This window comes from Lagenorhynchus albirostris, chromosome 16 (genome assembly GCF_949774975.1).
Source record: "Lagenorhynchus albirostris chromosome 16, mLagAlb1.1, whole genome shotgun sequence".
NCBI lineage: Eukaryota > Metazoa > Chordata > Mammalia > Artiodactyla > Delphinidae > Lagenorhynchus > Lagenorhynchus albirostris.
The window spans coordinates 72913630-72937252 of record NC_083110.1 but is presented as its reverse complement, the minus strand read 5'-3'; the positions used below and the strand labels follow the sequence as shown (position 1 = coordinate 72937252).

The window sequence follows — 23623 nt, the reverse complement described above, 5'->3', positions numbered from 1 at the left end:
TTCTGACTTACTTCACTCTGTGTGACAGTCTCTAGATGCATCCACGTCTCTACAGATGCCCCAATTTATTTCCTTTTTATGGCTGAGTAATATTCCATTGTATATATGTACCACATCTTTATCCATTCGTCTGTGGATTGGCATTTAGGTTGCTTCCATGTCCTGGCTATTGTAAATAGTGCTGCAGTCAACACTGGGGTGCATTTGTCTTTTTGAATTATGGTTTTCTCTGGGTATATGCCCAGTCGTGGGATTGCTGGGTCATATGGTAATTCTATTTTTAGTTTTTTAAGGAACCTCCATACTGTTCTCCATAGTGGCTGTATCAATTTGCATTCCCACCAACAGTGCAAGAGGGTTCCCTATTTTACACACCCTCTCCAGCATTTTTCTTTGTAGATTTTCTGATGATGCCCATTCTGACTGGTGTGAGGTGATACCTCATTGTAGTTTTGATTTGCATTTCCCTAATAATTAGTGATGTTGAGCAGCTTTTTATGTGCTTCTTGGCCATCTGTATGTCTTCTTTGGAGAAATGTCTGTTTAGGTCGTCTGCCCATTTCTGGATTGGGTGGTTTGTTTTTTTAATATTGAGCTGCATGAGCTGTTTATATATTTTGGAGATTAATCCATTGTCTGTTGATTTGTTTGCAAATATTTTCTCCCATTCTGAGGGTTGTCTTTTCGTCTTGTTTGTAGTTTCCTTTGCTGTGCAAAAGCTTTTAAGTTTCATTAGGTCCCATTTGTTTATTTTTGTTTTTACTTCCATTACTCTAGGAGGTGGATGAGAAAAGATCTTGCTGTGATTTATGTCAAAGAGTGTTCTTCCTATGTTTTCCTCTAAGAGTTTTATGGTGTCCAGACTTAGATCTAGGTCTTTAATCCATTTTGAGTTTATTTTTGTGTATGGTATTAGGGAGTGTTCTAATTTCATTCTTTTACATGTAGCTGTCCAGTTTTCCCAGCACCACTTATTGAAGAGACTGTCTTTTCTCCATTGTATCTCCTTGCCTCCTTTATCATAGATTAGTTGACCATAGGTGTGTGGGTTTGTCTCTGGGCTTTCTATCCTGTTCCATTGATCTATGTTTCTATTTTTGTGCCAGTACTGTATTGTCTTGATTACTGTAGCTTTGTAGTATAGTCTGAAGTCAGGGAGTCTGATTCCTCCAGCTCTGTTTTTTTTCCCTCAAGACTGCTTTGGCTATTCGGGGTCTTTTGTGTCTCCATGCAACTTTTAAGATTTTTTTCTCTAGTTCTGTAAAAAATGTCATTGGTAATTTGATAGGGATTGCACTGAATCTGTAGATGGCTTTGGGTACTATAGTCATCTTCACAACATTGATTCTTCCAATCCAAGAACATGGTATATCTCTCCATCTGTTGGTAGCATCTTTAATTTCTTTCAGCAGTGTTTTGTAGTTTTCTGCATACAGGTCTTTTGTCTCTGTAGGTAGGTTTATTCCTAGGTATTTTATTCTTTTTGTTGCAGTGGTAAATGGGAGTGTTTCCTTAATTTCTCTTTCAGATTTTTCATCATTAATGTATAGGAATGCAAGAGATTTCTGTGCATTAATTTTGTGTCCTGCAACTTTACTAAATTCATTGATTAGTAGTTTTCTGCTGGCATCTTTAAGATTCTCTATGTATAGTATCATGTCATCTGCAAACAGTGACAGTTTTACTTCTTCTTTTCCAATTTGTATTCCTTTTATTTCTTTTTCTTCTCTGATTGCCATGGCTAGGACTTCCAAAACTATGTTGAATGATAGTGGTGAGAGTGGACATCCTTGTCTTGTTTCTGATCTTAGAGGAAATGCTTTCCGTTTTTCACCATTGAGAATGATGTTTGCTGTGGGTTTGTCATATATGGCCTTTATTATATTGAGGTAGGGTCCCTCTATGCCCTATAATGCAAATGTTTTTGCATTTAATGTTGTCCCAGAAGTCTCTTAGGCTGTCTTCATTTCTTTTCATTCTTTTTTCTTTATTCTGTTCCGCAGCAGTGATTTCCGCCATTCTGTCTTCCAGGTCACTTATCCGTTCTTCTGCCTCAGTTATTCTGCTATTGATTCCTTCTAGTGTGTTTTTCATTTCAGTTATCGTATTGTTCATCTCTGCTTGTTTGTTAACTCTTCTAGGTCTTTGTTAAACACTTCTTGCATCTTCTCGATCTTTCCTCCATTTTTTTCTGAGGTCCTCGATCATGTTTACTGTCATTATTCTGAATTCTTTTTCTGCAGCATTGCCTGTCTCCGCTTCATTTAGTTGTTTTTCTGGGGTTTTATCTTTTTCCTTCATCTGGTACGTAGCCCTCTGCCTTTTCATCTTGTCTATTTTTTCTGTGAATGTGGTTTTTGTTCCACAGGCTGCAGGATTGTAGTTCTTCTTGCTTCTGCTGTCTGCCCTCTGGTGGATGAGGCTATCTAAGAGGCTTGTGCAAGTTTCCTGATGGGAGGGACTGGTGGTGGGTAGAGCTGGCTGTTGCTCTGGTGGGCAGAGCTCAGTAAAAGTTTAATCTGCTTGTCTGTTGATGGGTGGGGCTGGGTTCCCTCCCTGTTGGTTGTTTGGCCTGAAGCGACCCAGCACTGGAGCCTACCTGGGCTCTTTGGTGGCGCTAATGGCAGACTCTGGGAGGGCTCACACCAAGGAGTACTTCGCAGAACTTCTGCTGCCAGTGTCCTTGTCCTCACGGTGAGCCACAGCCACCCCCCGCCTCTGCACAGGACCCTCCAACACTAGCAGGTAGGTCTGGTTCAGTCTCCCCTGGGGTCACTGCTCCTTACCCCTGGGTCCTGATGCACACACTACTTTGTGTGTTCCCCCCCAGAGTGGAGTCTGTTTTTCCCAGTCCTGTCGAAGTCCTGCAATCAAACCCCTCTAGACTTCAAAGTCTGATTCTCTGGGAATTCCTCCTCCCATTCCCGAACCCCCAGGTTGGGAAGCCTGACATGGGGCTCAGAACCTTCACTCCAGTGGGTGGACTTCTGTGGTATAATTGTTCTCCAGTTTGTGAGTCACCCACCCAGTGGTTATGGGATTTGATTTTATTGTGATTGCACCCCTCCTGCCGTCTCACTGTGGCTTCTCCTTTGTCTTTGGATGTGGGGTGTCTTTTTTGGTGAGTGCCAGTGTCTTCCTGTCGATGATTGTTCAGCAGTTAGTTGTGATTCAGGTGTTCTCGCAAGAGGGAGTGAGCACATGTCCATCTACTCTGCCGTCTGAACCAATCTCTTTCATTCCCTAGATTTTCTTTTTAATGGTTTTGGTTAGCCTGCTGTTTGCCCCAGCTGTTACCCAATGTCTGGGATGGCTAAGATGATCAGTAGTTGCTTCTGATTGCTTTTGATAAACTCTCTGGGGGAATAGGCTACTCACAGTGGGCAAGTGCCAAGTCAGGTTAAATAAAGACAGGCTTGCAAATGGATTCTTCCTGGGAACTACCAGACAGTCAAATAATAACAGTTCTCTGGGAATGGTGCTTTGACAGCTCTAGCCCCACAGCCCTCTGCAGTGGTTGCCAGGCTGGCTGTTTTCAGGGCTGCTTGGAGGTGGGTAGAGGAATAGGGCAAATTTAAATGCCTCAAAGCTCACTGTTCTTCCTATCTTTCTTGAAAAAATGCTCCCCGAATTGTTTCAAGCATCTGGTTAATGTGTAGAGTTTTGAAGAAGCTGATTTTGATCATTTTTGCCTGTGTTCTTGTTCCCTTTAATGGTGGTGAGGATCTTCAGAGGTCCTTACTTGGCAGTTTTTGCTGACGTCTCTCTTCCCTGTGTTTAAAGGCATCATGTTTGCCATGCACGTTGCTGGCTTTTATCTGTTTGCCTGGTGTTCTCAAATGAATCTTGAGTTTTGTTACTTTGTTTAGAGTACTTTCCTCAGTGGTATAACTTATGTGTAAAGTTTGGTTTTCAGTCTTTTTACCCATATTATTACCTCATTTGTCTAAGATGCAGGGTGACTTCCTCATTTTCACATCAGGCAAGGCACCATGTTACCTTCCTTTTCCCTACAAAATGCAAATGTCGTTTCCTCATAAGGAATAATTTTAAAGTTCATTTACTGTTTGATAAAGGCAGTTGAAGATGATTTTGTGGAGATGCGCAAGAACGATCCTCAGAGCATCACTGCCGATGATCTCCACCAGTTGCTCATTGTAGCTCGGTGAGTGTACATGTCCACGATTGCCTTTTCATTGAGCTGTAGATAAATCTGCTTACTTAGGGTAACTGAGGCAGACTTAGAAAAATGGAAATGAACTTCTTCCTTCTAAAAATCCCTTGTGGAATGACTCATTGAGAGGGAATCAGTGGCCAGGGATCACCTCAGTGGACCAGGGCATGCTCCCTGTTCTCCACACTTCAAAGAGGGAATCACCCTCCAAATATGACAAAGTGTTCCTTTGTAGAAGTCTAACTTGGTTGTTGAGTTCTGTAGTTACCAGATGGTCTTGTCTCCCACAACAGTATTAAAAAAAACTTACAAACCGGTAGGTCTTAAAAAAAAAATAGTCATTATTCTAGGTCTAGACTTAAATTTGTTTCTGTATTTCAAACCAGGTTTCTGTCTCTCAGTGCTGGTCAGACAACACTGTCAAGAGAACGATGGCTAAGAGCAAAGCAGCTAGAGTCTTTAAGAAGAACCAGGCTTCAACAGCAGAAATGTGTGAATGGAAATGAACTTTGAAGGTACTGACATCTATGAAAGAGTAATGGGCGAATTGTAGCCACATTATTGTAAAATTCAAATATCATTTATACCACACTGTTTTGTAGATAATTTGTATCAAAAGAAAAAAACCAATGTCTTTTCCTGAAATCACACCTGGTAACATCTAAAGTTTATATAATATTCAGTAAGGGCTTTTTCCTTACTGATTTTACGGAGCTTTTGAAGTTTGTTTTATAATTATATAAATTAGTAATGTACAAAATTGTATTTGATATTAAAAGTTTAATATTGATAATGTTGCTGATTATACCATTTCCTTAGTTTCCGTAGCTTCAGCTAAGTCATAGGCCAGACTCTGTTGAAATGCTAACATCAACATCATTTGAAGAAAATGGTTGCAATTCCAAAGTCAGAGGAATTGTTCACTTCAGATTTTTATGTCTTTCCAATGAACACTGGGTGTGAATGTGTACAGTGGTCCAAGTTTGGGGAATGGAGCATACTTGCCATAATTCACATGATCATGTGAAATTCTATAATATTATCTCCCAGACATCTGACCACAGCTTTTTTCCATTTAACAGTTGTTAACAACATGCAAAACAAGTCTTTAAATGGCAGTGGTTCCCAGACGTTTTGGGTTTCATGGACCAGTAATACTTCTAAAAATTGTGGGGATTGACAGAGTTGCCAATTTATTTTGCCAAGTAATCTGAAAGAAGTCACTGTATTATCACCCTTTTTTCCTTCATAAAAGGACAATCTCAGAACAAGAGATAGTCCTTTAAATGGAATAAATGTAGCTTTTTGAAAAAACACTACATTGTCCTTATTTTTCTCATTTCACTCCAGTGCATTTGGGAACCACTGTTTTATGGACTCGCTTAAGGGAATGCTGTCTGCCCTGTGAAGTTGTTTTGCCCAAATAGGAAGAGGACAAAATTTATTTAACTTTTTAAAAAATGCCTTCTTTAGAAAAAAATGGTTTTTAATTCTTTTCCTTAATAAATGTCATTTAGTTGCTGTGATTACATTGGATTTTGCACTTTTTATATAAATTTATCAATTAGTTCCAGATGTATTAGATGAACTAATATTATCTGCTAGTCCAGGAATGCCCTGATAAAACTGTATGTAGGTAGGTTTTCCCCAGACAAATTACAGTTTTAATACAAATTTTCAAAGGAATAAAAATATTATCCATAGCTAGAAAGCGAATTGATACAGTATAGTAGTATAAGTGGCATCAAGAATCTTTGAAAAGGTTAGAACACTACTTTTAAGCTATCACTGGTTATATATAAAGATTAGTTTCTCTTAGTAACTTACTTAGTCGGAAACATTAGAAATCAGTTAAATGATTACTTAAATTCTGCACCCCCCTGGCCCCCAAGGCCTAAAGTGACATTGCTAACCAGGAAAACAGGGTCAGCCTTGAAAATGGAGGAGTTTATTATGCCTCATGAACTGAAGTGAAAATTACTAGTTGTTTAACTTTTCCTAAACTCAAATCTATTTTTATAAACTAATGTAAATAATCTGTTTATATTTAGAATTCTAACTGGTTTTCATTTTTATAACTGGTAGACCAGACCTTCCTTAACCTTTTAGAAATAAAACAAAGGCTCAACTGGATTTGTGGGAATAAAATTCAGCAGAGTAGATGAGTTACTGTGTGTTTATTGTGCCAGTGTGAACTGTAATTTACCGAAGAGAAGTACATAATTTGCTTGGTCTTACAGAGAAGTTCCCCTGAAAGGAAAACGCTTTCAAATAAATAAAACTTCCTAAATTACTAGTACTTTGGGCTGTTTTTCATGCATTATGAGACTCACCCCATGTGATCTTCTGTGTGGAAAACCATTACCAGACGTAAACTTCAGTATGAGAGGTGGTGCATGCAGCACGGCGTCCTCCCTCTGAAGTCCCATTCAGGTAAGAGATTAGTACTCTGGGCTTCAGAAATCCTTTTCTCCTTGGACAGTGAAGTTTGTTGTTCTAATGCAATGTTAATCCTATTTGAAGCACCGGGAAACTGAACAGACATCTATATATTATCACCTTGATTGAGATTAAATTTTAGTTTTAATTTTAGTTTTAAAATTAATTTTAATTAACTTAATTTTAATTCCTTAGTTTTAGTTTTCAAAAATCTCTTTGGAACTAATTTCTTTGGAGCTTAAAAACACATACTTTTATCACCTGACCTTGACTTTATTTTCTCTCATGTTGTAGGACATCTAATAGTTTCAAGAAAAGGTGGTAAGAGAAAAAAGCATTCAGTTTCGATGTTTGGTTTTTAAAATTTGATGGTTTGTGATCCATTTCATCATTTTTAAAGTCATGAAAACACTTCAAGAGAGTAAAGTATTAGGAAAGGCTGGGACCAAGTGTTCAGTTATGGCAAACTTACCTTGTTTCCAAATTCTTTAGTCTGACATAAAATATCAAACCTTTATCTTCAAAATATTATTCAAGGAATTCTCATAGACATTGTCACTTTAAATTATGATGATATTTTATTTTAAATAGTCACGACATCTGACACTTCAAAAAAGATACCACTAATAAATAACAAAAGTGGAAATATCAAAGTTACAACAGACATAATGTTTAGCTGAGAATCATTTCAACAGAGTAAGGCTCTAAAGATATCAGACAAACCAGTACTTGTTTGGAATAAGGTGTGCAACTTTCTTACTGTATAGGCTTACAGACAAGGCCCCGGTTCCATGTGGTCAAGGTTACAGTCATAAAACCTAAAGTTTTAGCACAGTTGTGCTTCAGATTAAACTTTCAGTAGTTGTGCTCGACTACACAGGATGTTATGGACTGCCCCCTGCAAAAAATTACAACTTGAAAGACTTCTTTCAAACATTATCAGTATCCAATATGTATACGTTCTTAACATTTCTGAAAAGAAAGCAAAATTAATAGGTGCTGGTGTTCACATCTGACAGCTCAGGTTTTATGACTGACAAGTCTTAATGCTCCTAGACTTTGGGGCGTACAAGGTAGCAGTATTTTAAATTTAAGTAGAATGTGGGGAAAATTAACATCAAATGGGCATTCATTTCTTGACTGTAACGCCATTAGCCCTCAATTAACTCTTTATAGGGAATGGTTAAGCCATTAAAAACTTAAACCAACAGTTTTTATATTAAAATGCTTTGCCATACTAGTAACACTTTGAAGTCACTAAAAACTAAGTATTTACCTTGTAGAGGAAACACACAGAAATGAACTGACAAACAGAAAAACAAGTTACGAAAAATGCTAATCACCTAAATGGATCCATGTCCACCCTTTGTGTCTACTTCATACATTCTCCCCACCCACCCAGCTCCAAAAAGTGTTCAGGTTATTACATCCCAAAGTAATCTATTCCTGAATTACTTTTAAAGAGACAAACTGCTCTGTAGTGTATAAGCTACTTAGGTCTACATTCTAGGATGATGCACTTCCACTGTCCTAGCTCTCAAATTTGGAAATCTGCTCAGGTTCAGTCTCCTTTTAAAACCTTTCCAAAATAAACATAATTAGAATTTGTGATCCCTAGATTCAAAGACAGTACAGGTTATATGACACCTTTTTTTTGGGATTAAATAAAAGCCACAGGATTCTGTGTGGCTAAAAACTAAATCTGAATTATTCGTGTCTGGCATTGAGTAAACATATTTTTAAGTTCATTCTGCTGGACTTCATTAACTCCTTCAGGTTCTGCAGGGCTCTTCTGAACCTTTGCCACTGCAAAGCTTATCCCCTGGGTTAATCCAGCTTGGGTAATAGTAGCAACCTGGACCATGGAACTTCGAATCTTTGCAAAGGGAGAGACTGCTCTGCTGCTACAGCTGTCTGAAGGAGAAGGAGTTACGTGCAGCCCTCTCTCGAGTTCAAGTGTGCCAGATTCGGAGCCGGGGGTCTTTTGAGATACAACCGAATGCACTGGTTCAACTGACAGAAGCTGTGGGCCTGCTGCAGACAAAGACACATCTAACTGAGATGGTCGAGAAGGTATCTGTTCCGCTGATTCAAATTGAGTGTCTTCGTTAGAAACTTGATTGGTCACGTGATTTCCTTCCTCACTAGCCTGCTGAGAAACAGACCTGGTTTCTGACAGCTGGCTCATTTTGTTTTGTGCATCGTGAACAAATCTGTGGCAATAAATATCCACGGGCTTGGCAAAGCCAGTCAATGTGTGTATGTTGTCAGCAGAAGGACTTTTCTTCTGAGAAGACTCACAGCCTTTTCCAGGCCCACTTTCATGAGCAAGAGTAACCTCTGAAGGAACATGAACGCTAATATCAGTGCTGCTCATAGACTGGGATCGACTGCCTAATTGAGGTACTGAAGCAATAATACCACAACTAGGAAGAACATAGTCTACTGGCCCTACATTCTCTAACGAGTTAGCTAGCTGCCTGTCTTCATCAGACTTGGAATTTGTAAGGAATTCATCAGAGTGGTATGAGTCATTATCTGAAGACATTTCCCCATCTGACTCTGCCTGGGCTTTACTATCCACCACACTAGTGTTTTCCATGGTTTCAAGACTACTATCTGATTTCCAAAGATTTACTTTTAAGTTTGGTTTTAGAAAGTTAACTTTCATTTCAGGTTTTGTAAAGTTTCCTAGCTTTCGTAGATTGCCAATATTTACATTGGATTTGGTCTGTTTCACTTTTTGGTTTAGAGATGAAAATTTGCTCATTAAAAATTTTTTTCCCTGGGCCAAAGAGCCTTGATTTTGAGATCTGATGCCAATGATGTCTTCATGAGGTTTGCTGCTCTTCCTACAAATTAGAAAAGAAAAAAGTTAATTTCCCCATGGAGGCCAATTATTAATGTAAGTGAAAACTCTTATTTAAAATGGCCCCAATTTCTTAAAAACAGTACACTGCTAAATGATAAACCCAGATAACCCCTTGGACTTGATGCAAGAACATTAATATCCAATACAAATATGTGAGCTATAGACAATTTTATATACAAAATATCATTTCAACATACAATCAGTATTAAAAGATGATTAATCAGATATTTTAATCTTTCTTAAACTAAGTCTTTGGAACAGCCAATGCACAGTATTTTATATTTTACAACAGGGGCAGCAGAAGCCTTTGTAAGTGACATTGACGAGTCACCCCCAGGCACCGAATGGAATGGGTGGCCCAGCTGTGTGACTTTAACCCCAAGTTCAGCCATCAGGCCACAGACATCTCCCACATGTGCTATCATCTTTCTCAAGCAGGCCACCTGGTGCACCGAAGAACCACCCTGTGGAAACACTACATCTGCAATATTTTAATCCTACTTAATGAAGCGCTTCACAGTAATTAGATGAATTATGTTGAGTTCTTGGGCATTCGGGGAGGAGAGGGAGGTAATGGAGGAGGGGAGGGAAGCCTCCTAACAGTAGCCTCAACCTCTGCTTTTGCATTATTCTGAGAATAAATGTTTCCAGAAAAACCCCACACCCAAAATTTAGACTAGTCCCATTTCAAAGGCTCCACAGCCATATGTGGTGACTGACTACAAATGGGGGCAGCACAGATCCACCACATCAGCAATCTAAACCACCAGCAAAGGCAACACTAACTATATAGGCAGGTGTCTACAGCATCTTAACTAAGGTGTCTACACATTCCAATTCTGCTGAATTCAGGCAGAGCGGGGAGGGGAAAGAACGCCGTTTCCTTATGTTTCCTGTGGGCTACCTGGATTTATTTTAGAAGACTTGGGACATTTAACATAACTGCACTTAGTGTTTTCTTCTCTGGCATCCCTCATGGCTGCTATAAAGAAAAAAGTCAGTGCTATTTACCACACGTCTTAGTACACTGGTTCCACACTTGGTCATGCAAGATCACTGGTCATGAGAATATTTCATAAAAATTATGATGTTAAAGAGCTACTTTATAGTAGCTCTTTATAGATTCTATAAAATTTAAATAATCTCATTCAATTAAAAAAAAAGGAACCACTGAAATAATTATTTCTAACACAAGACAGTTTTCCTCTAGATGACCAAATGACTCTTTTCTAGTGGAATGTGGACTTTAAAACCTGCTCATTAGATGGAAAACCCACAGATTTTAAATGTAAAATAATCTGTTTACAGGCATTCTTTTCCAAAATTCAAAAACCTAGTGTTTAAAACATACTGGCTGGTTATTTTCTCTAAAAAGTTATTTAAATTTGAATGTTCCCTCTCTTAAGAGTATATTTAAGCGTTTCAAAATGTATCACTTGTGGCCATAATTTATTTTATTTATTATTATTACTATTTTGGCCACGCCGAGCGGCATCCAGGGATGCCTGGATGGGGATCAAACCAGTGGCCCCTTGCAGTGGAGGCACGGAGTCTTTCTTAACCACTGGATCGCCAGGGAAGTCCCATGGCCATAATTTAAACAAAATTATTACTTTCTGATCCGCGAAAGTAATTATTACTTTCTGATCCCTCTAAATACCGACACAGTATCATAATGTGATTTCTCTCCCTTTTGCAAATACTTTAAAAGAAGTAAAACTTTAATCTTCTCTGAAGAATAAAGACATTACTATCCAAAGTAGTATACTTACCTCTCAAGCTTTTTCTCTATTATAGGCACATCTAATCCCATGGCTTGCTTGGTGATCTGCAGCATCTCTGCAATGCACTGAAGGGTATCTGAAACCCAAATATAGTTGCTTGCCAGTTTCTCCAAAAACATATTTAAAAATTAGCAGTTCTCAGAACTCCAAATGAAATTTGTAGTCTTGTAATTAGATACAAGTTTATTTGTTATAATTTACAGAAAAATGCTATTTGTTCATCACGCCCCTCACTAATTCAAAATGTTGTAAAATTTCAACAGAAGACTAAAGAACAAAATAACCAAATCAATTGGAATTAAAAGTTTATTCTGAAACCCTCATCGGTCCAAACACTGCTAGATGCTGAGACAACAGCCGTGAACAAGACAGGTGTTGTTTCTGACTACTATCCATGAGAGGCGTATGTGGTAGGAAAAGCCATGACACGCATAAGGCCAAACACACTGAGAATTCCCATAATAGATTCCCTTGCCCCAGACTACATCATCAGTTCAAATAATGTCCCTGCATTGCTGGGAACAAAGCTGCTATTTCAAGATCTCAGATCACAAAGCTGTTTGCCTGGATCATTCAGTTGGTACTGGGGATGTACAGTCCCCAAGTCCACTTGGGCTTATAAAAGCAGAGAAAAAGTTATCACTGAATACTTTCATCTCTCTCCATTACCTTTTCCGTCCTCTTCTGGATTGCGCATTGCAGCTCTCAAGGTGTGGAAATAGCCACTTGCTTCTTTATATCTGTAGTGCAGTCGCATGCAGGAGAACTTTGCCTTACCAAAAAGAGTGGGTTCAGGACCTAAAGACCCAAATGAATACATGTAAATCTTTCACATAACATTCATTTTCTTCTGTATCTTCAGAAGACTGACATTCATCAATTATTTAGCATTTTTCTTCATAATCTAAATGAGAGCACATGCTTATGATTTGGTTTCATGAGATTATAAATAAAAATTCTTCAGTCTCAAATATTTAAACTGTCTCGATCCCAGGGTTAATCTTCACAAGGCAAGTAATGAAAGAAATATAGTTATTATTAGACTATATCCATCACTAATCTCTCAAAATCAGAAGGGAATCCTAAGAAATGTACTACTTAGACTATCCCCTTCTGATTCTAATAAGATGTTATACCATGTGCTTAAATAATGACCCATTCTTAGAAGAAACAATATTTGCTTTCTATGACTTGGTTAGTATGTTAAAATTTACCTATTTCAATTTTTTCCAGATCTTCTAGACTTAGTCGTTGATACTGGTTTACTTTGTCAACTTCATCATCATAACTAGACAAAGGGAAAGAGAGTAAGAAGAGGATTAAAATCAAAAGCATATTTGGCTTGTCAGCTGAGGTATAACAGCAACTACTATGCAGTTAAAATCTTCCACAGCACAATACATTCTGGGGTAAATTAGTTTCTATTTTGACACTAATATTTATATATATATACACACACACACACATAAATATATAGTTCAACAGCTAAAGGAAAATCAGTTTATACATCTTACACTAAAAGAAAACAAACCTAAAACTTAACCTAAAAGGAGAGAAAAACACATACATATACTGAAGCTATGTATTCCTGATACAGCAGATAAATCTGATATCCAAAATCAAGAATGAGAAATCCATATGATCAGTGCCAATAGGCACCTGGGCCAATGACAGTTCACACAAGGCCCAAAAGAAAGTAAATATATATGTATTTGAAAAAAATAAACCTCAATTCTGGTAAGGCTATGAGGAAGTACTTGTATTTCTGCTAGTGGCATTGTTAACTGGTAGTCTTTCCGGAGATCAATCTTGCAATAAGGCACAAAAGTCATATAATTCATCATACCCTTATAATCAGAGAAGTGCATGTGCACACACACACAATTACCTGCACATAGACAGCTGTATCATTCATAATAGCAAAAAAGATGGGAGTATTTTAATGCCTAACAATGGGGAAACATTTAACTAAGGTATAGTAATAAACAATGCTATACGGTCATTCACAATAAAAATATGTGGAATACATCAAAACTTGAGATCTATAGGAAATAATACTAAAAGAACACTTATATAAACACACTGATTATAAAGCACTTTCAAACTGAAGTCAGAGTGATGTAACAATTATGTAAGGTAAAGGGGTTCAGTGAAATTTCTTAAAATACATAAAACTAGATTCTTTTTTGTGTTACAAATTCTAAAAAGGAAATTTACTCGCATTAAAAAAAAAAGTAAAAGCTTTAAATCAATAAGCAACTTACTAGGCCACGTAGTAGGCAGAGTTAGAAAGCAGTAACAGCACATCCACATCTCTGTGAGTAGCATCAATGAGGCTAAACAAACATGACACAGGGAATTAAATATTTTTGTTTTCATTTACCTTTTTTTTCTACAGCAGATCCACTTATGATAAAAGATTGGAGGGGCTGGGGTGGGGGAAAAAAATCAAGTAATCAACGAGTCCTACTTCTTCAGTTAAATATATACAATCTGTCCATCTGGAAATTTTAAAAATCCGAAAAACCAAGAACCCAGCTTAGGAAGGTGGGGTAGGTGAAGGAAAGGACTGGAGCTGAGAAGAGGTCCCTTCTCAGAGAGGTAGCCGAGGAGAGAGTGCTCAGGGGAAATGGGATAATGGGGGTGGGGGACTGGATGATGGTAGAGGGGGTCAGGGTTGGAAAGAAAGGAAAATGTGAGGCTGAGAAAAGAGATTGTCTAGATCATCTCACATGACCTAACCTTCAAAATGACACTGCACATTTAGGGTATTTTTACACTCATGTAGAATGCATCCTTTGAAAGAACTTTACATAAATGTAGTGTTTATGTGCAAAAATGGAACCCAGCCCAAACTACTTTGCATTTTTCTTACTACAGATTTACTCAGCTTTTAAGGAATGAGTAAACATTTCTTTATTCTAAGTCCATTTTGCCATATTTTATTTCCACTCTAAAATCAAGTATCAGAATAAGGGATTAACCATTAAACCAAATACTAATTTTTTAAAAAAGGTCAACACATAAAATCTACACATAGTCAACAGATAACACGGGCAGAATCCGAACTCAAACTGTCATCTATTAAAACAGCATTTCCAATCAAAAGGTGAAATTAATCCACGCCTCTTATACTGTTTCTCAAAATTCCACTGTTGGAGTGGATATTTCTACCTTAGAATTTCATAGCTATTTGCAAAGACTTACCAAATGCTACTGAAAAACAAATGGAAAACAGGAGGGAGAAAAAATCACTTGTAGATGGAGTTTAAGTCACGTACATAACCTGCGTAAGAATGAGGTCACTCTTTAACAGGTACTGCAGAGAACTTTACCAAGATCTTCCAGTGCAGGATTTTACCTCGGCAGCACGTTGCTGCAGCGTTAACTCTAACAGTCTTAATCTAAAATAACAAACTGACCTCAGTTTTCACCAAAAATATGCCCCCAAAATACAACTAATTAGGTCAGAAGCCAGAACCCAATGAATACACAGACTGATCCAAAATATGAGCAATAACCAACCAACGGTAAAGAAAAACCCACAAATTCTATGATTCTGGCAGAGGCTCACTGAGAACACAGACTAATGACGTAAAACGTAATTTAGTTGTGCGCGTTGGTACTTACGTGCACTCTTAAAATTGTCGCTTGAGCCAAGCCATAAAAATTACGTCACGACACGTACTGTAATATGAAATAAATTCTAACTCTACTATATCTTAGTTTCTATTTTGACACTAATATTTACATCGGTCAAACATGATCTCGGTCAAAAGCATCCTGTCCTGACGAAAAGCACTTGGCACATGACAGTCGAGAAAAATGTCAGCCCCCCCCCCGCATTTTTATCGATGTATAAGATGCAGTAAATACTTAATTTCCCTCCCCGCCACCCTCCGCCCCACTTAAACAGAAAAAAACCCAGAAAACAGAAAACACACAATTTTTTTTTTTTTAAACACGGACAAGAAAAACAAGAAACCCCGTTTCAGGGCTCCCCGCCCCCGCGCCTGCAGCTGGGAAGGGGCGCTGCACTACTCGCTTTTCTCTTCCCACCAGTCAGGCATCCCCTCCTTCCACACGAAGAACACGACCACCGCCAGCACCACATGCAGCCCCACCACCGCGACAATGGTCGCGTAAAAGCCACTGTCATCAGGCGACATTAACAGGAGGCTTTGGAAAAGCAGTAATTTACAGGAAAAATACAACCCCACGGGAACTTTAACCATAAGTCCTGCAAAAAGGAGAACAATTTTGAAAGTCATCGCCAGGCTGCCGCCTTCGGGCTTGGGCTCGGCGGCGTTGCCGGCGGCACTGCCCGTGGCGTTCGCCTGCCGCTGGGCGGTCGGAGGAGGCCGGTGGGAGCGCGGCATCCCGTCAGTCCGTCCGTCCGTCCACGAGTCGAAGCTCAGTCAGAGCCGCTGGCAGCAGAACTACCACCTGCAGCGACTGCGCTGACTGCGGCAACTGCAGCGCGGCCGTGCCGAGGTCACGCCCAGAACCTCAGCCCGCTTCCGCCGCCCGCCTCCGCCGCGGCACGCGCCTAGTGCGCAGGCGCGGCCGGTCCGGCACCGCCCTCGCCGCGAGCAGGGAGGGTTCCCGGGCCGGCGGAGAGGGGTACCGAGGTGGCCGCGGGCTCTGGTCCCCCAGCCCGGCTCCCGTGAGAGCGCACGCACGCCTTTGCGAAGGGCCATCTTTGCTGGTCGGAGGGCTGCTAGCGGGCGGGCTGCAGCGCACCTCACTAGTCCACTAACGCGGGTACAAGTGGTCATGTGCTCTCGGTGTAAGAAAAAGTGAGTCCGAGTGGGATAAAATAAAGAGTTGGCTTTGTGCTGATGCTGAAGGGCACCTGGACGGTACCGCCGATTTCCCGTCACATTAAAGATTCCTCCCCCGGCCGCAGCGCGCCAGCCGGCGCTTACCGGCTGTCATTCAAGTCAGCTTTCCTTGCAGCCGCTGCGGCCGCTTGGAAGGGAAAGGACACAGAACGGCCCGAGAGGTCTGATCTGTATGCGCCAGGGGCTGTCCGCGGGGAAGAAACTGAACTGTGCTCAGTGTTTAACAGAAAAAGGCTCGGGGCCGGGGGTGGGCACCGGGTAAGCACGAAGGAGGGCACAAACCAAACAAACGGCACAAAGCTGTGCTGGACAGTTCCTGCTGGGGTGCTGGGAGGTAAAGAAAAAGGGAACGGCAGCCATTCTTGCTGAGCTGCGCAGGACGGAGCATTTGTAACTTTTTCTACCAGGTATTTAAACAGGGCGGTGATTGCAGTGAAGTGAGTGAGGCACTGGTCCCTGGCGCAAAATTTAAGGGGATGCCAAAAAACTCAGCCATCAAGGTAAGTTTTTAGTGCAATATTTTTAAAAAATCAAAATTAATGCAAACATGATAAAACATCAACATTTCAAATAAAGATAGGATCTGACCCTGCAACCTGTACAACCCTGTCTCACTTGCCTCACCCTAATCTCAGCCCTGGTTCCTGTAAAACTTTATTTACAAAAACATGTAGCCCAATTCAACAAGAAGACACACAACCCAATTTTTTAAATGAGCAAAGGATTTGAACAGACATTTTTCTAAGGAAGACAAACAAATGCCCGCCAAGCACAAGAAAAAAAAATGCTCAACATCATGTGTCACTAGGGAAATACAAATCAAAACCACAATGTGATACTCCTTTACACCCCCTAGGATGACTACGATAAAAAACCATGGAAAACAAGTGTTGGTGAGGACATGGAAAAACTGGAACCCTGCTACATCACTGGTTGGAATGTAAAATGGTGCAGCCACTGTGGAAAATAGTTTGGTGGTTTCTCAGAAGTTACGCATTGAATTATATGTGGCCTGGCACTTTCCCCTCCTAGGTATACACCCAAAAGAAAAACAGGTGCGCAAACAAAAACTTGTACATGAGTGTTCACAGCATCACTATTTACAACAGAATAGCCAGAAGGTGGAAACATAAATGCCCAAAGGAAGAGTGAATAAACAAAATGCGGTCTGTCCATACAATGAAATACTATTCAGCCATAAAAAGGAATGAAGTTCTGATACATGCCACAATGCCCGTGAGCCATGAAAATATTATGCTAAGTGAATGAAGCCAGTCACAAAGGCTACATATTACATGATTACATTTATATAAAGTGTCCAGAATACACGAGTCCAGAGAGATATAAGTATCAATAGATTAGTGGTTGCTTAGGGAGTGAGGGTGGGGATAGAGTATGCGGATTCTCTTTGTGGTGATAAAAATGTTCTAAAACTGACCAAAGTGATGGTTGCACAACTCTGTGAATATTCTAAAAGCCACTGAATTGTACGCGTTAAATGGGCAAATTGTATGCTATATGAATAACATCTTGATAAAGGTGTTTTTAAAAACCACACACACAGCCTGAGGCAGACAGGTGCTGACTGCTGAAGCCTCCAAGCTCAAGGGGCTGAACTCACCGCTGGCTGTCTGGGGACCTAAGCCCCCAAAGCCATTCCCAGAGCTACCTCTTGCTGTCCTCCACCAGGGGCTGCCTGTTCTGGGTCCACATCCCTGGCTCAGTAGACGGACTGTACAAAGGCTCTATAGCAAACTCAGAGAGCCAAAGAGCAGGTTTCCAAACATCTCTCTTCAAGAGAAAGGGAAAACTATCCACCATCTGGAAAATCTTTACGCCTTGCAAATGAAGATAAATACCAGTAGCAAATTTAAAGAAATCTTAGCAGTGTTAGAAAGGATGATAACCACAAAGTATCTCTAATAAGAAGGACAGTTCTTGGGACTTCCCTGGTGGTGCAGTGGTTAAGAATCCGCCTGCCAGTGCAGGGCACACGGGTTCGAGCCCTGGTCCGGGAAGATCCCACATGCCCCAAAGCAACTAAGTCCGTGCGCTGCAACTGCTGAGCCTGCGCTCTAGAGCCCGTGAGGCACAACTACTGAAGCCCGTGTGCCTAGAGCCCACGCTCTACAACAAGAGAAGCCACCCAATGAGAAGCCTGCACACCGCAATGAAGAGTAGCCCCCACTCGCTAGAACTAGAGAAAAGCCTGCACGCAGCAACGAAGACCCAACGCAGCCAAAAATAAAAATAAATTAAAAAAAAAAAACACTTGATCTAAGGAAAATGATATTGACAATCATGACACCTTCAAAAAAGTGAAGTGCAAAGTTAAAACTCAAGCAAAATGCAGATGTGATACCTGCAGTTATTTCTGAATGGGAATTAAAAGTACTACCTTTTGGGAGTTTTTGTTTGTTTCATGCTGCATTATGTTGGACTGCTATTTTAAAAACAACAACTAACGTACATGAATAAAAATTTTTTACCAAATGGCTTATAAGAGCACAGAAATTTTCTGCTAAGTTGTGTGTGAGGAAAACCTCATCTTTTAAGAGTCCAAAAATTGCATCCATACATATAATACTAACTATCAAAGTGAAATAATCCATGGAATTAAAGTCATGGAAGGTTTCCCTATGAACCTACAGTCAATGTTGCCTTTCGCTCATTTTAATATATGTATACTACCTTGCATCCTATTGTTCTTTCAAGCTTATTTTATGCCCCTTTTATTAAAAACATATGAAATGTAAAATAAAATCTAAATAAAGCCTTTTATTCTCAGAGCTTGGTCTAGAATTTTCTGAAGTGTTTCTGATTCATAATATTGAAAATTATAATTTTAGATTTTAGCCTGAAAGCAAGCATTCAGTCTGGTGGATAAATTTGGATCCTGCCATTCAGTTGATATTTTAAAGAACCACTTGAAACTGGATGCTTTTTGTTTAAAAAAGAACGTTAAGTATTAGTTGCCCTATTTATTTTATGAAAGACCAGGACCACTTTACAACCCAAAGTAACTAGCATCATTAAACCTGTTGGTACACTCAGTTTTGTGCATTAATACAATAAACCTAGATTCTGGGGCATGGAGTGGGGTTGGGGGCAGGGGAGAACTCAAGAAACAAGCTTTGAACTGTAGTTTCACAATTTGGGTTTTTAAAAAATCAAATATTGCTAGTGCCCCCTTAATTTTACGGCCAAGGTGAGTATCTTAGCTTGCCTTAGTACCAGCCGTGTATTTGAGAACTGCTATGAACTACGCATCCATGACCACAGCTCTATGGACAATTGCTAGCAATAATTAGGACAACTTAACAACATCAGAAAGCACGTTAGTTACCAGGACACCACTCCAACTCACCTGGGGTCACAGTCAATGAGGGCCCAGCCCCCATGGAACTTTTCATTATCAGGCAGCAGTAACTTCATGTAACTTTGTAAGAGTTGACTAATTAGTTCCTGGTGGCTTCTCTGATTTTCCTTATGCAAAGCTTCATGCTCTTTCTCCTTGGTAAATATGGAATAAAGATCTTCTGTCACTGGAATGCCTTGCATCAAATCTAGAGTAGAAAGTGTTAATATCTATCATCTTCTTAGTTTACTAATGCATTTTTAAAAAGCAAAAGAGAATAAAAGACCTAAAATAATAAGACTCATTAAAAAACACAGGCATAAATCTTTTTAAAAAATTTTTTTTGTGGTACGCGGGCCTCTCACTGTTGTGGCCTCTCCCGTTGCGGAGCACAGGCTCCGGATGCGCAGGCTCAGCAGCCATGGCTCACGGGCCCAGCCGCTGCGCGGCATGTGGGATCTTCCCGGACCGGGGCATGAACCCATGTCCCCTGCATCAGCAGGCGGACTCTCAACCACTGCACCACCAGGGAAGCCCAGGCATAAATCTTTGTGACCCTGGACTAGGCATGGTTTTTTTAGATATGAAACTAAAATCACAAGCCATAAAAGAAAAAACATAGTCAAACTGGACACCATCAAAATTAAAAACTTTTGTGTCTCAAAGGACAATGTCATGAAAATTAAAAGGCAACCCACAGAATAGGAGCAAATATTTAAAAATCATCTATCTGATCAGGGACCTGTATCCAAGAATATATAAAGAATTCCAATAATAAAGAATTCTCAATAATAAAAAGACAAATAAGCCAATTTTAAAACGGGCAAAGGAACTGAAGAGACAAGCTAACTTCGTCCTGGTACAGCACGCAGCTCAAGGCTTAACAAAATCATTGTAATCCCATTCCCTGTGCTTGTTTGGGACTGTAAGCCTGGAGGAGGCTTCTGGGAGAGATCTGCCAACCACTGACCCTTTCAGGGAAGCAGTAAGCCCAGACTGCTACTGGCCCCTCTCTCTTAAACTTGAAAAGATCCAGCTTCAGGGTTAGGATGAAGCTGATGCGACTGATCGTCAAAATGAGAGAGGAACAGAACATGCCTCCTCAATGACATAACTGAGGCGCTAGATCAACCAAGAGAAAGAAAGGTATCTTAGTTTTCCTTGAATAAACTGCTAAAATCCAATTTTCCTATCAGCATGCACCCTATGTGTGGCAAACGGACCAAACTTAATTACACCAGACTTCTCAAATTCCTAAATTGCCTATGCATAGGCCCTACTATTTCATTTATAATAAATAATCAGGTTAAAAAATAGGATTTAAAAAATATTCTTAGAGACCATATGACAAGCTGTTACATTTGATTCTAATCCAGAATACTCTACATTTACTTTAATCCTAAAAGGTAATACTTTCATGAAAATTAAAGTTAAAATATGCCAAGGCATGAATTCCACTGGGCAATCTACCCTCCATTTCTTTTCTTAAATAGTGATAGGAATTGGTTAGGATAATCTCTAAATCTGATACCCTAATATCCTGTTAAATCATGCTTATAAGAAAGGCTGCTATATTTGTCCATAGCAAGAACACATGGTAAACATTATACGAAGAAAGAAAATCATCTCGTTTTTCTCTCTCAGCCTTGAGTAATGGAAAAACAAATAGAATATGGAGTTTTTAGTCGATGAGGTTTTAGGGCACCTTATTCCATACTCCAGGAGCCTCAACCCTGCCTTCTGTTACATGAATAACAAATTGACAAATACGTATGGAAATGAGCGGTTTCTTTTGCTGCTCCAGCCTAAAAAAATTGTCAATTCTAATCTTGTAGGGACTTCCTTGGTGGTCCAGTGGTTAAGAATCCGCCTTCCAGGGACTTCCCTGGTGGCACAGCGGATAAGACTACACATTTCCAATGCAGGGGGACCAGGTTCGATCCCTGGTCAGGGAACTAGATCCCATGTGCATGCCACAACTAAGAGTTCGCATTCCACAACTAAGGAGCCTGCATGCTGCAACTGAGGAGCCAGCGAGCCGCAACTAAGGAGCCCACCTGCTGCAACTAAGGAGCCTGCAAGCCACAACTAAGGATCCCACCTGCCACAACTAAGACCCAGTGCAACCAAAACAAACAAATAAATATTAAAAAAAAAAAAAAGAATCCGCCTCCCAATGCAGGGGATGTGGGTTCAATCACTGGTGGGGGAACTAAGATCCCACATGCCATGGGGCAACTAAGCCTGCACGCCGCAACTACTTAGCCCGCACACTGCAACTAGAGAGAAGCCTGTGTGCCGCAACTAGAGAAGCCCGTGCACCGCGATGAAAGATCCTGCATGCCGCAACGAAGGTCCCACATACTGCAACTAAGACCCAATGCAGCCAAATAAATATTTTTAAAAAATTCTAATCTCGTAAAAATTTGATTTATTGGGTAAGATGTTCAACACAGAGACACAAATATATTATACAACATATGAACTATGTTAATGAAGTTGGTTACTGTAAATGGTTAGTCACAGAAAGAATAACAAATTTGAGAGAGAGAAAGGCATTTATGTTCCTTACCTATAACGGCTTGCCTATAAGCATCCTTAAATCGATTCAGGTAATACCTATTTGCTGAGTTAACACCATCTTTCATAACTCCTGCTAACTTCCTTTCTCCTGTCCTTGTAAAGTCACCCTGTCAAGGAAAAAGTCACTTTAACAATTTATTCAAGCACAAAAATGTTCCTGAAGTCAATGTGGGCTTTTGATTCAAGACTGGAAATCTACAGGGTTTTATAATTTCCAAATAATGTAATTAAAATATCTACTAGTATTTGACTCGGATCCAAGCATGTCAAACAATTAAACATGCTATTGGTAGCATAAAGTCTCCACAGTTAGATTGTGCCTTAAGGTAAAGCCATTTTTGGCAATCTGTAGAATATCTAGAATTTACAGGTCAAAACTTATCATATAATAAACAAAACAAAAAGATTTTCAAACCTCCAACTGGTATGATATTCAAAACACACAAATTTCTGATGTGGGAAAATGTAGACAGTTCCCTAGAGCTTATTATAATGGAATTTAACCTGCATATGTGGTTGTGTGTATATATAGAGAGAGCAGAGGTTTCCATACCTTGCTGCACATTACAATCCCTGTAGAATGATCCAATGAAGATTTAATTGTTTTGTTTCTCTTGGTTTTCACAACAAAGGTGTCAGAGCAAGTCCCTAGAGAGGTAGTGACTTAAACTTAAGGCAAGGAAAGCATAGTCTCTTTCTCCCGCATCCCAACCCCACTATTTCTATCCAAGGCAATCTTGGAAACAAGTCTGGTCCTAAAATTGACAACTTAGGAAGAACACGTTGCCAATTAGGTCATTCGCAGGAAGTATTAATTTAGCAACATGAATCTATTATAGAAGAGAGAGACATGAATGCTGCATCCAAAGAATTTTAATATCAAAGGAAAAAAAGTGTTCCTCTTTTTTTTCCAGCTTTGTGTAATTGACAAGTAGCACTGTATAAGTTTAAGGTGTACAATGTGATGATTTGATATATGTGTGTGTATATATATAGTACTGTTAACTATAGTCACCATACTGTACGTTAGATCCCCAGAACTTATAACTGAAAGTTTGTACTCTTTGACCAATATCTCCCCATTTTCCCCATCCTCTGGTAAGCACCAATCTACTCAATGTTTCTATGAGTTTGACTTTTTAAAATTCCACGTATAAGTGAGATCATGCAATATTTGTCTTTCTCTGTTTGCCTTATTTCACTTAAGATAATGTCCTCAAGGTTCATCCATGTTGCTGCAAATATCAGGATTTTCTTCTTTTTTATGGCTGAATATTCCATTATATATATACACACACATTTTGTATACACACACACACATTTTCCTTAGCCATGCATCCACCGTCAGATACTTAGGTTGTTTCCAGGTCTTGACTATTACGAATAGTGCTACAATGAACACAGGAGTACAGGTATTTCTGTGACATACTGATTTCATTTTCTTTGGATATATACTCATAAAATAAGATTGCTGGATCATATGGTAACTCCATTTTTAATTTTTTGAGGAACTTCCTTACCATTTTCCATAGTGGCTATGCCAATTTACATTCACACCAACAATGTACA

General features: G+C 39.6%; 2 protein-coding genes across 10 annotated transcripts in view; one reads left to right on the top strand and one right to left on the bottom strand.

Moving 5' to 3' along the window:
• The window catches only part of MCMBP (minichromosome maintenance complex binding protein), a 67768-nt gene extending 61298 nt beyond the window's left edge, over positions 1–6470 (top strand). For 2 of the 4 annotated variants that reach the window (XM_060126114.1, XM_060126113.1), the window contains exons 15-16: positions 4077–4165; positions 4561–6470. In XM_060126114.1, the coding sequence (XP_059982097.1) occupies positions 4077–4165; positions 4561–4687 (216 nt within the window). In that variant the 3' untranslated portion in view covers positions 4688–6470. Of the gene's footprint in view, positions 1–3951; positions 4166–4560 lie in introns of all 4 variants that reach the window. The other 2 variants (XR_009536049.1, XM_060126115.1) reach the window with 2 other exon arrangements.
• A 702-nt stretch (positions 6471–7172) lies between these two features.
• Positions 7173–23623, bottom strand: part of INPP5F (inositol polyphosphate-5-phosphatase F) — a 92514-nt gene continuing 76063 nt past the window's right edge. For 3 of the 6 annotated variants that reach the window (XM_060126053.1, XM_060126055.1, XM_060126057.1), the window contains 7 exons: positions 22044–22161; positions 19481–19679; positions 13534–13605; positions 12484–12557; positions 11939–12067; positions 11258–11345; positions 7173–9465 (listed from right to left, as the gene is read on the bottom strand). In XM_060126053.1, coding sequence (XP_059982036.1) covers positions 8310–9465; positions 11258–11345; positions 11939–12067; positions 12484–12557; positions 13534–13605; positions 19481–19679; positions 22044–22161 — 1836 coding nt within the window. In that variant the 3' untranslated portion in view covers positions 7173–8309. The other 3 variants (XM_060126058.1, XM_060126054.1, XM_060126056.1) reach the window with 3 other exon arrangements.